Source organism: Adiantum capillus-veneris, chromosome 16 (assembly GCF_014529385.1).
Source record: "Adiantum capillus-veneris isolate H3 chromosome 16, ASM1452938v2, whole genome shotgun sequence".
Lineage (NCBI taxonomy): Eukaryota > Viridiplantae > Streptophyta > Polypodiopsida > Polypodiales > Pteridaceae > Adiantum > Adiantum capillus-veneris.
The window spans coordinates 157,711,128-157,724,383 of NC_140946.1; the positions used below are offsets into that span (position 1 = coordinate 157,711,128).

Sequence of the window (13,256 nt, forward strand, 5' to 3'; positions counted from 1 at the left end):
CCAAGCATATGGTATATTTTACACGTATCACACAAAAAAGTAGACCTTCACGAGGGTTTCGTAGACTACAAAGAAACATGGCGCATAATCCTAGCTAGTCAAGTGTATCCTTTGTGGCAATGAAGGAGTGAACGCAAACTGAAATATCTATATTATCCGACCATCTCAAAAAATACGCTACAAATTAAGCAATGCGCTTCCCTTTCAGGGCCGTGCAACCAATATGTTAGTGAATCAAATTAGGAAGGTAGTCCCTCAGCAGGATGAAGATACCATGCCCACAAGGTCAACCGGAAGACCACACGCAGGGCAGATTGCGAGAGGGAAGACTGTAGTACTATAATAAAACTAGCTGTGATATAAAAGGGAATTTATTCATGAGCGACGACGTGGCTGGTGAAGAAGGGGCTTGATGATACATTCTAAGGTGTAGTCGTGATATAATTGAGAGTGGGTAGACGAAGACGAGGTGGTGCAGCAGCTTGTCTCCAGCTGCTGGCTGTAGGAGCTTATTAAGGAGCCTGCAATCAACCCATCATCATGAGCATCGTCCTCTGCAGACTGCTCATGACGTTCGACGATAGATGGGCTAAAGCAAGTCGCGCTACCCAAATTCTCGGCATCCAGCTTCAAGAGAGAGACCGATTCCCCACCGAGTAAAGCGAGAGGATCAGCGAAGCTGCTGCTGGCTGAGGGTTTATTACATTGGACTGAAGGGAGCTCTGGTCGCTGGATTGTATGCTCATGATGGCAACTGATCTCATTATGTTGCGAAATGCTGTGAAATTGGCCTAGCACTGCGTGTTCTGCCTGCTGCAGGCTGGGAAGCTGGAAAGCCGAGGAGCTAGTTATCGTAAAACTAGGTGAGGGACTGATGCCGGCCCTAATTATACTGTTGCCAGCAGCAGCAGCTATATTAACATTATTACAAGTAGAAATATATGGTCTGATGGAAGGTAGTTGCTGTAATCGATCAATCAAGGGGCTGTACAGCGCCGCCTCATCATGAGCGGCAGGAAGCTGATCATCAATTGCAAGTGAGTCAAACTGTTGATCAGACGTCCCACCTACACCTGCTGATACAGCTATATTTGTAGCTGCTGGATAAACGTCATTGGCGGCCGCTGAAAGCATAGCGATCAAGTCATCCGGCACATGACCCTGACCCATTACTGGCTGCATGGCCTCTGATGCCACTAGATCAGTCCGTAGAAGGAAGCTACTGGTGGTCGTGCCTCTTGAGCTGGCAGCCCTCGCCACCGTACTCTCCAAGGGCCAACTGAGTACAGTACTAGTACTGCCAGGCGCCGCTACATGATTCATGCGGTTGTTGGCGGCCATCATCAGTGCATGATAGGATGATGAGTAATTTGGATGAGCCCTTGAGCTGCAGCAAGCCACGGTGGAAGATGAATTAGCTGAAGCCGCCTGCGAGCCTGTGAACGACGTGGAGGAAATGTTGGGTGCTGAGGCTCGCGTAGACAATATAGTAGCAGGAGCTGCTGCTTGCCGTTTCTGTCGCTTTGCTCGTGTGTTCATAAAATTCTTGATGGAGTTGTCTGTCCGTCCTGGGAGCTGCACTAGAGTTTCGGAAAGTCAGAGATCGGAGAGCGGAGGGGGAGAGAGAGTTGAGACTCAATAGAATTACGGTGGTTATACGACTTACCTGAGCAGAGATCTTAGCCCATTTGTTTCCGTGGATGGAGTGGAGAAGCAGGATGGTGGCCTCCTCGGAGGGACTGAAGCGGTCCTTGCGGAGGTGGGGGCGCAGCTGATTGGTCCAGCGCAGGCGGCAGCTCTTGCCACAGCGGCGAAGGCCGGAGCGCTGCGCCACCTCCTTCCAGTTGCCTTCGCCATGCTTCATCACATACTCCACAAGCACATCGTCCTCCCACGGGCTCCAGGGCCCTTTCTTCATCGACATCCTCATCGACATATTCATCCCCATCCTCTGCGCCTGAGGCGCCCCCGCGCCTGCGCCTTCATCACCGCTACCACCAGGGGGGCCAGCGCTGCCACCATCCCTTCTAATTTTAGCTGCCGTACTGCTAGTGATCCCGACCCCTCTTCTAGTCTGACAATTATCGTCTGCCCCTTGAGGGTAATTTGGCTTCACCATGCACGCTTCGCCTACAGGCTGCTAGTTTGAAAACATGAGCCTCCCTCCAAATCGCCCCCGCCCCCCACCTTTGACAGAACATACGCGTCTTCAATGCTCCATATCATCTCGTATCGTGCTCATTGAATTTATCTACTTCTCACAAGCTTCGGTAACTAACCATATTGGGTCTTTTTTTTAAACAAGTGATAAAATCACGAGGCCCGCCAATGAAAAGGGCACATCAATGTGAGGTAGCTTTACCAAAAAGAATTACACTGAGATTAAGGTGTCTTAATTCTCACAAAACTATTTTCGTTGTACAATGAAAACAAGGATTGATGAGATGATAGAGCAACCCATGGGTTGATGTTTGGATGAATCAAGGCCGTTCAAAAACTAATCTTTGTTTAATGTTCTCCATTGGAGACTATGGAGCTCTAGATCACGCATCATGTTGCGAGCATGTATAATTCAATGTGCTGCTACGATTTATTAGAATTAAGCAAAGTCTTTTGCAAAAGAGTGGTGATGAGTTTTGATCTCTGTTTTGCAAGTGTGTGCATGGGTAGACCATATTGACCAATTGATGGCTTGAAAGCCAAATAACAAATCATGCATCATATGAACGTATTTGATAGCTTGTTGAACCAAATATCGCTGCTTCATGTTTTACAACCACCGAAGTTTTTAGTAGCAGCCGTGCTCATCCCCATACACTTACTTGGAAAATTAAGAAAGATGTTCTTGCATGGTTGCCTCCTCCATGATCCTCACATTGTAACTGTAACTCCCTTGAGCATATAGACTACTAGTCGCATCGTGGGTGACTTGGAAGGAAGTCCATGAACACAATCTCACAAGCTTCGATAACTAGCCATACTATGTCTCTTTTAAAGAAATACATGAGCTTGTATATTCGCTACCTACTATTTGTACAATCATTAGTGGTTTCTAAGGCTCCTATGATTGTGAGTAGGCATGCATCATGGAGATGAAGATAGTGTTGGGCAGCAACAATGTGTGCAAAGAAGAGGGCAACGCCTAGAGATGGTTGAGTTGAAGGTTACTACATATATAGTGTCACGAGGATGTGGCAGCTTCTAATTACTATCACGAGGACTGCTAACATTAGTTGTTGGTTTCTTTTTTATGATTTTTATTTAATTTTTGGGACCCACTTTTTGAAGTCACAAATGGCCGAACATTGTATGGCTAGTGTGAAATGGCCGATGGCCGAGAGTTTTACTCGCAGATAGGAAGAGTTGGTCGGGCCGATCGGCACTAGAATCCGAGAAACAAAAGGATGTCTAGGATCAATTCAAAGTCATTTAGGCCCCCTTGCTACACTAAAATTAACTTAAAGAGGTATAGTCGACACATGGCAACACCAAAAGATGCAGGAGACTTTCCATTGAGATGGTGAAAGTGTGTATGTGGCGTGTGTTAAGAGAGAAAGAGAGAGACTTTTTCCTTGCCCCTTCTTGGGCTGCCGACACAGGAAGAGAGAGAGAGAGAGAGAGAGAGAGAGAGAGAGAGAGAGAGAGAGAGAGAGAGAGAGAGAGAGAGAGAGAGAGAGAGAGAGAGAGAGAGAGAGAGAGAGAGAGAGAGAGAGAGAGAGAGAGAGAGAGAGAGAGAGCTTGCTTGATAATGGATGAGGGAGAGTGAGAGCTATGGAATGCCGGCCCCTCTACCTGGTGACGAACAAGAGAGAGAGAGAGAGAGAGAGAGAGAGAGAGAGAGAGAGAGAGAGAGAGAGAGAGAGAGAGAGATAAAAGAGGAGAGGGACAAGATGATGCCTTCGTTTCATCCACAAACTGATGGACAGTCTAGAAGAGGCTATTTTCCTATGCTTGAGTGTGCGTACAACAATACGGTGCATTTGTCTAGAGGCAAGGCACCTTTTGAGATTGTTGAAGGTGGAAAAAATATTCCTCCCATTTTGCATACAAAGGACAAGATCTTTGAGGCAGATGGATAGATGAAATGTATAAGTAGATTAAGCTTGCCTTGGAGAAGACTCAGGAAAAGCGGAAAAGGGCTGGTGATCATCACCGTCATGAATTACTATTTTCACTTGGTGATTGGGTACTTTTACAGTTTGAAAAGGCAAGGTTAAAGAAGATGAAGGGCAAGGAAAGGTTGTTTTCAAATCTTAGCATGCGTTACTATGGGTCTTTTCAAGTGATTGATAAGGATCAACGATGTTGCTTATAGGCCGAAATTGTCTGACACTTGGAAAATTTATAATGTGTTTCACGTGAGTCTTCTAAGACCCTTTGTGGGTGATGTGCCAGAAGATATGCCATAGGAGGATCAACCAAAAGTTGATGAGCTTGATGAGACCTTGGTACTTGAGCAAATTCTGGCACATAAAGAAAGAAAATTTTAGGGACAGGTTGCAAGACACTATTTGGTGAAGTTTAAGAACTATCCACCTATGGATGCAAAGTGGACGGAAGAGCATGAACTATTAGAGTCACCAAGTGTATTGCAGCTTTATCTTGAGGCCTTTGGGTTAGAACCTACGTATGCCCCAACCCAACGTGTGCAAAGGAGGGGTAATGATGGAGCTAGCACGTCAAATTTACATATGGATTCAGTGCAATAGAAGTTTTCATAGCTCTTTAAGGGTTAAAGGTATTACGCTCACTTCTATCATAGATGGAAATGACAAGAGTATGAAGGTCTCATTAAGTCATTTGTATCTATGTGTTATGAACTTTCTTGCGGGTACATGTGATGATAAAAGAATGCTAATAACACACGATCATCAATGGCATGTATATATGGCATGCAATCGAGGAAGTTTGCGATTTCAGAGGGGGGTATGGCACGAGGACGTGGAAACTGCTAATAATAATGTCACAAGGACATGAAAACTGCTAACCTTAGTTGTTGGTTTCTTTTTTATGAAATCTATTTAATTTTTGGGACCCTCTTTTTAGAGTCACAAATGACCGAACATTGTATGGCTAGTGTGAAACGATTGATGGCCAAGAATTTTACCCACGGACGAGAAGGTCTTGTCGCCACAAGTTGGTTGGGATGATTGGTACTGGAATCCGAGAAGTAAAAGGGTATCTAGGCTTAGTTCAAAGTCATTTAGGACCACTCACTCCACTTATAAGTCGGTGGGTATTAGAAAACTAACTTAAAGAGGCCTAGTGGACACATGGAAACACCAAAAGATGCAGGAGACTTTCCATTTCCACCTCAGCCAAAAATTGGTGCAAAAATCAATTTGGGGCTGCCTCTCTCGCTCATTGTGACAGGACTGTGACCTACAATGTGTGTGTGAGTAGTTGGTGATGAAGCTTTAATGGAAAGCTTGCCTTCTCCCTTGAACTATGTAGCACAATGCCAATTCCACTCTCGTGCACCTCTCTCCCCCTTTGAATATAGAAATGTGATGCCCTTCTCATGGGCTATTCATTTATATGTACAATTATGTGGGTTTATGTGCGTATGCCAAGGAAAGAGCCTCTTGTCCAGGTATTGGATTAGTTAATTGCTTGCTAATCCCCCACAGATACATGTGAATTTGGAGTGGTTTCACGCAAGTAATCTCGTTTGATTCAAACGGCAAGTATCCTAGAAGGTGCGAGAGTATGAGGCCTCACAATGGATGCGTTTGGCTCGCAAAACGGAGCCAAAAACAAGAAAATACAGCCCGTTGTGTATTTTGTAGGTTTAGAGTTTCGACCCTAAACGGTCCCTAATACCCCACAAGGTCCGAGGACGCAAGGAGACCATTGTGCGCATGATCTGACACATTTTCAAGGTAGAAAATCGAGAATTCAACGTGTTGCTGATTCTCCCCAGGTTTTGTAAAGTGTCTGTAGCACCCAAAAAGTCACTCAGTGCATGGGGATTTTATCTGTGAAGCTTCCTAGTAATATAGTTATCCTGACAAAATCTGGCCAGAATAGGTCATTTTCAGCCCAGATTTATGCGGGACAACTCGTAGGAAATCGTAGTTTTAATTCCCTCTTTGAATACAATAAAGAAATACCGAAAGGGGTGCCAGTCTTTGTGGCCAGCAGGTTGTCAGGGTCTACTTGGGAGCACTCTAGCTTCCAAGCCGTGTGTGTTTGAAGTGCTAATTCCAGCAAGAAGTTTTTATTTGCAAAGTTTCTATGTGTCCTAAAGTCTAAAGTAAAGTTTTAGGTGAAAGACAAAGTCTACCTCCCTACGGGCCGGTTTTATATAGCAGCAAGCACATGTTTGTCATGGCACCCTCCCCCTCCCTCTTCCTCTTATCTGTCTTCTAGTTCTAGCTCTTGTATATATAGCTACCTCACCATTTACAATTGTATTTGGGATAGCCCTTTGTTGAATCCAATTTTGGCACTGACAACAATGGCTCTATGGCAATTTGAGGTGGTATGGGAAAGTATGGTTGACAATGGTGTGATGGAGTGGCAATTGTGTGTCGTTGCATGTGTTTCTTCCTCATGCACTCATGCTTATTCACATTGTAGTTCAAATGGATAGAGAAACTCAGTGAGGGTAGAGAGAGAGAGAGAGAGAGAGAGAGAGAGAGAGAGAGAGAGAGAGAGAGAGAGAGAGAGAGAGAGAGAGAGAGAGAGAGAGAGAGAGAGAGAGAGAGAGAGAGAGAGAGAGAGAGAGAGAGAGAGAGAGAGAGAGAGAGAGAGAGAGAGAGAGAGAGAGAGAGAGAGAGAGAGAGAGATGGAAGCCCTTTCTCGCTAGGGTTCAACATGCAAGGAGTCGTAAGTCTGCATTGCAGAGGCCCCATCTCATTGATGACCATAGCTTCGGAGCAGGACTCACCTACCTAAACACCACGTCAGCCTTTTGATTGATTGATCATGACTTTCCCCTCTGCATTTTAGTTGAATCCTTGTGTTGAGGCAGGGCACAAGGTTTTAGGACAATGCTTTGTAAAATATGGCCTTGTGGTCGTGGCCACTTTCCTGAAAGATGCTCTTACCCCTGATATTGAGGTCAAAGGTGATCATAATGTTACCCTAAGTTTGTTGATGATCTAGTCTCAACTGGCAATCTTCAACGACTAGGTCGTAGTGATGTTCTTTGCAAACAAGATGCCTCACATGCTTGACATTGTTGCTGAAAATTTTGATAGGGGTTTTCATGACTGAGTGGTAGATAAAATCTTTTACTTTAGTTCTCGCCTCTTCAAAATCCTGTTCTTCAAACCCGAGGACAAAATGGCGTTCCTCACTGTAATATGACTAATTTTTGAAGTTCTTAAAGTTGGAAAGAACGTAATAGGTTATAACTCTTTGTTAAATATGGTTTAAAAGATTGTTGGATAGTTTATAAGATAGCGAGTATTAGTCATACACAAATGAGTTTGAGATATTGAGGGACAAATTACATTCTCTTCACAATACATTGAAGATGTTTTTAATAATAAATATTGAATAAAAGATAATCTGACTATAGACTATAAAGTAAAAATGTAGTTTCCACTAATAAACTGGAGACCATCTTCTACCCTCTTCCACCTCCTACTTTGGATGCGAGGGAGAACGAGATCGATGATTCAAGTCCCACGACTGCAAGTCTTAACAAGAATGATTGCCATGATGATGACAATGACAAGGGGATGAAGAACTCAAAGATGATGAAGGGAACACATCCACAAATGACAATTCTATTTCTCTTTTTATTAATTTAGGAGCCATGGGCTTAGAATTGGATGAAGCTTCTTGTAGAGATCTTGGGGAAGATGATTTATAAGAAAAAATTATAATTTAAGTTATGAATTTCTTTTGTCCTTCCGTCCATTCATCTCTCTCTCTTCCCTCTTTCTCTCTCTTATTTCTGAAGCATGCTAAATTATGCTAATCAAGTGGTAGTGATTAATTTAATTGATAACAAAAGTGTAGGCCATATGCACATTGTTGCAAGATAGAGCTCGAAGGAACTAACATAGGTGCTACCATCCGGTAAAATGTGGGCACACTTCACTCTATCATGCCCATGCCCCTCGACAGAAGATGTCATCCATATGTAGCTTCTCATCTCTGGCAGTGCTTGCTTTGCATGGAGGCCCATGCATAACTTTAGGATAGAGCAAGCACTTTGTAGTTTCATATTATCCACATAGCTAGCTATTGTTCCATGTTTTAATATCATTTTTTTTCATTTTATATAATGTTCTTTAATTTATATTAACAAGAAAAACAATGGGAAACACCAAAATTTGAATGTTCAAGCTCTAAAGCGGGATTCAATAATAGAGGCGGTAGTTTTTGTGACAATAATGTGATAATACTGGCACTAATAAGTATGGATATACCCGCGGTACTATTTGAAATGCACCCCCCCCTTTCCGCTCTCCTCTCTCTTCTCTACCCAACCCATTTTGGACTCTCTCTTTACAACATGCGATAAAAGGCCGCGGTAAACAATTTGAGATTTGCATAGTGTGTCCACACATATAACTTGATCGTGTTGATGATCAACAAATAATTAACCTTGTCAAGCTGTATGCCCATGGCAGAAGCATAAAAGAAGGTGCAATTAATTACTATAATACACTAACAAAGCATACCTCTAATTTTCCAATGCTGAGAGCAAATATTTAAAGATAATTTGCGGCCATGCTTTGCCTGGCCGCAAAATCTCATTTAACATAAGAAAATTTTGCTTATCTTGCTTGTATTGTGGAAAGATCTACAAGATTCAATGAGGTCATAATGGAAAACTTGAAATTCAACTTGGTTACTGAGTCGCACAAGCCCTCTTATCAAGACTTTTGAACTTCCAAGATAAAATCCGTGGCCTTGCCCTTGCCGATTGTCTAGGAAAGTTCTGATCCTAGACATTCTTGAATCTTTGCTCGAAGACAAGGAAATATTAGCCTTGTCTAAATAAGCATGCTTGACTTTCGTGTCACTGTTCTTATGGAGATTTTGAAAACAAGGCCGTAGTCTTTGTTAAAAAACACCTTGATGCTATGCCAATTTTGTTTCGAGAACTTGCCAAAATCACTTGGAGGATGTGATAACTTTGTGTGAGCAAATTGCTTTGATGCATGATTATGACATCCAACCTTGTCTAAATCAAGTCCCTTCTTGAGTGTGGAGGAGGTTCGAAATGAAGTCTTTAAAAAATGGTTGAAAAGAAACAAGGTAGAGTAGGCCTTAAAATTAGGAGGTAAAAAGTTTCAAGCTGCATAAATTTTTTGTGGTTTCGAGAGAGCCAAAGAATGTTCCCAAAATATGGCACCTTGTTGAGCTTCTTTGAACTCTACGTATGCGGGCTATGTGTCAAGGGTGGACATACACCCTAGAGTAATCAAGTGGGTCACTTGAGGCACTATGGCCGGCCAAAATGTGAGAATCCCCAAGCCAAGCAATGGCGGAAACGTCTACAGAGTTCACCGAGAGAGAGAGAGAGAGAGAGAGAGAGAGAGAGAGAGAGAGAGAGAGAGAGAGAGAGAGAGAGAGAGAGAGAGAGAGAGAGAGAGAGAGAGAGAGAGAGAGAGAGAGAGAGATAGATAGATAGATAGATTTTATTATCGTCCTCGGAGGTCAAATATGACCTATGGGACCAAAGTTACATGTGATGTAGTATGTGTATGGCTGATGAGTGACTCTCGATGCTCCAAAATTGTAGTGATGAGAGTCGCAATGGAGAGCCCACACTTTGGCTGGGAGAGGAAAGTGTGTAGGTCTACGTTATGGCTGAAAATGTGAGAGAAGCAAGTTCGGATGTGATCAAAACCTGAGCACTCTAGTAGTGTGTGGTACTCAGACTCTCGAACTTGCAATGAGCATAATGTGCACAATCGACTTGACTCTTCTCCATTGCCCCAACGCCCTATCTCGCATCGAAGGAAATGGGAGCTAAGCCGAATTGCTGCGATAGTGCGTATCGCGGACAAGGGAATAGGCTCAATCATGTAAGTGTGAGTACGGTTTCCTCTCTCAGCGAAGAACATGGTTTTGTAGTTGGGGGCAATATAGGTGGTGTAATGTATGAAGCGTGACCCACCGGATTTCTCCCAAGCCGTAATACATTGGCGTTGTAGAAAAGCTTCATTCACTTGAGAGTCAATTGAAGCATCATGTAGCAAGTGTAATGCATCCCATCTCCCAAACCACTTCTTTATGTCTTGCATCCATCCCGTGCTCAAGATCTTGCTTTTATGCGTCTTTTGAACTTTTTTGCTTGCTTCCCATGCAATTGTAGGAAGTCGATGTGAGGGGTTTTGACGCATCTTTATCATGTACTCCACAACCCTTTCCATGCCCATAACCTCAATTGGAAGAGATCCCGACTCAAGAAGTAGGAGCATATATGGTGTTTGTGTCTTAACTTGGAGAAAGTTTGTAAGAAAACGCTTTTGGACATTCTCAAACTCTTTCCAAGTAGACTTTGAGATGCTCCCGCCCCACACTTCAACTCCATAAAGAAGAACCGGTGTCACCAATGCATCAAAAAGATACTTCTTGAGAACCCAACACTTGATGTTTCCCGCATTACACATGTTCTCAAATGCATAATATGCTCTCTTTCCCGCTTCCAAACGACGCATAGCACATTCATGCCACTTGTGATTGGATGGAACCTCAAGGCCAAGGTACTTAAAGCTCTCAACAACTTCAAGTGTCTCCTTGTTGTACACAATGCATGGCTTCTCCTTATGGTTGGTTTTCACAAGCATAACCTTTGTTTTGGATTCATTTACAATCAGCCCACTATGCAAGCAAAAGTTCTCAAGGACAACCATAAGCTTTTGTGCATCTTCTAAAGTGTGTGCTAGAAGCACTACATCATCCGCATACAACAAAAGCATGATTACCGCATTGCAAATAGTGACCTCTTCAATGCCTTCTTCTTGCATAAAGTCAAGTACCATTTGTTCCAATTGATCGATGCATAGACCAAAGAGAGTTGGTGACAATGGACATCCTTGTTTAACCCCAATAGTGCTTACAAAAATTTCTGAAATTTCTCTTCCCATGCGCAATTGACAAATCACCTTCTCATAGATTCGAGAAACCGCAAGCATAAACTCACTTGGCACTTGGAGTTCTTCCATCCTTCTCCACAAATTGTTACGTGGAATCATATCAAAGGCTTTCTTAAAGTCCACAAAACAACAATACAATCGCTTGCCTTTTAACCGACTTTCCTCCATGAGAACACGAAGAGTGACAAGATGATCAATGGTGCTATGGCATCGACGAAAACCCGCTTGTCCCTTTGCACGCTTGTCATTATCTTCAGCCCAATCACTCAATTTCATCTCCATTATGCACCCAAACAACTTTGCCATAAGAGACCCAATCATTATAGTCCGGTAGTTGCTTACATTCTTTACATCCCCTCCTTTATGCAAAGGCTTAACCCAATTAGTACTCCAATCATAAGGCATACCATGTTGAAGTGCAAGGTTGAACATATCACACATCCACTCATGGGTAAAATCTCCCGTCCATTTGATCATCTCCGGCTTGATACCTTGAAGATCTCCCGCTTTGCGAGTGGCCAACTTTTCAAGCCCACCGCATACATCCTCAATAGTAAAAAAAGACGGCATACATGGGAGTGAACCATAAAATGGCATTTTTTCAGTATTTTCTTGCTCATATAATTGCCTACAATGTGTGTACATATCCACTAGACTCAAGTTACCAAAATTCTCAACCCGCTTGCCTCTCAAGTTTCTCCAAAATCTTCCACATGCATGTGCCTTTTCTTGGACTTGAAATTCTTGTTGCTTTACTTCCCATCTTCTTCTCTTCTTTTGAATCAATGCCTTGTATGTATGCAAATGACTTTGATAGTTGTCTTTGTCCATAGTTGCATCAAGCTTTATCAAGGACTTTCGAGCATCTTGACATTCTTTATCAAACCACCTTTTGCGTGATCTATCTTTGTTCATACCATGGAGATGCTTTATGGCAAAGCATTCTTCCGCACAAGAACAAATAGCTTTCTTGAAAGCTTCCCATTTAGTTTCCAATGGTGCATCATATTGAAGCTTTGTCATCCATAATTTTTGCTCAACCATTTCAATGTACATTGGTGCCCGTTTGAAATCCATACATAGTGATAACTTCTCTTTCCTTTGGCTGAGATTATCATGCTTAGTTGCTTCTCCACATGAAAGGTCAATACATAAGGTGCGATGGTCGGACTCCGGGGTCCATTGACCAAACATAAAACTCTTTATGCGATACATGATGGCTTCAGAGAGTAGCATATAGTCAATCACACTATCCCCATTATGTCTTCTACATGTAAATCCATTGGTTCCACTCCACAAAGATACACCATTGGCAATGAGCATACCGGTGCTATTACACATGTGTAAAAGTAACTTTCCATAGTGATCCGGCTCTTTCTCATCCATTGAAGTACGATCATACAAGTGAACTTCCTCCAACTCCCTTGAAATGTATGGCATATCAAATTGTTGAGTATCATGTTGCAATGTTTTTGTACGAGCATTCATATCCCCAAATACAATAACATCACCTTCACCTTTGAAATAAGCAATGTCCTCTTCCAAATCAGAAAATGGTTGATCTCTATCCATGCAAGCATAAAAGGGAGAATCATGATGAGGAATGTAGCAACCGGCTACAAAAATGGGTGCTCTTTTTGGTGTCATAATTTTCAGCCATACATAACGTTTGTACTTGTCATCTTTCACAATTGATACAAAATCTTCCAATCCTTTCTTAACCATACATGCTAACCCTCCTTGTCCTCTTCGTTGCTTGAGATTCTTTGACCACATCAATGAATGTACATTGTAATCCTCCAAGCCGTTAATCCTTTGTGTATCATGCTCCCAAGTTTCAACAAGAAGTACAACAAGAGAGAGAGAGAGAGAGAGAGAGAGAGAGAGAGAGAGAGAGAGAGAGAGAGAGAGAGAGAGATAGATTTTATTATCGTCCTCGGAGGTCAAATATGACCTATGGGACCAAAGTTACATGTGATGTAGTATGTGTATGGGTGATGAGTGACTCTCGATGCTCCAAAATTGTAGTGATGAGAGTCGCAATGGAGAGCCCACACTTTGGCTGGGAGAGGAAAGTGTGTAGGTCTAAGTTATGGCTGAAAATGTGAGAGAAGCAAGTTCGGATGTGATCAAAACCTGAGCACTCTAGTAGTGTGTGGTACTCAGACTCTCGAACTTGCAGTGAGC

At 42.8% G+C, this 13,256-nt stretch overlaps 1 protein-coding gene across 1 annotated transcript; it reads right to left on the reverse strand.

The window, feature by feature from the left end:
- Positions 1-375: 375 nt before the first annotated feature.
- On the reverse strand, positions 376-2,006 carry LOC147440131 (uncharacterized). The gene is made up of 2 exons (XM_086484491.1): positions 1,667-2,006; positions 376-1,575 (listed from the first exon to the last, which is right to left on the reverse strand). Exons 1-2 carry the CDS (start codon positions 1,946-1,948, stop codon positions 376-378), a joined length of 1,482 nt encoding a protein of 493 aa, XP_086340617.1. The 5' UTR covers positions 1,949-2,006.
- Between the last annotated feature and the right edge of the window lie 11,250 nt (positions 2,007-13,256).

Coding starts and splice junctions, on each gene's coding strand:
- LOC147440131 (XM_086484491.1), bottom strand. CDS start 1,948: ATGGGGATGAATATGTCGATGAGGATGTCGATGAAGAAAGGGCCCTGG. Junction 1,576..1,666: donor GGGCTAAGATCTCTGCTCAG/GTAAGTCGTATA, acceptor ACTCTAGTGCAG/CTCCCAGGACGGACAGACAA.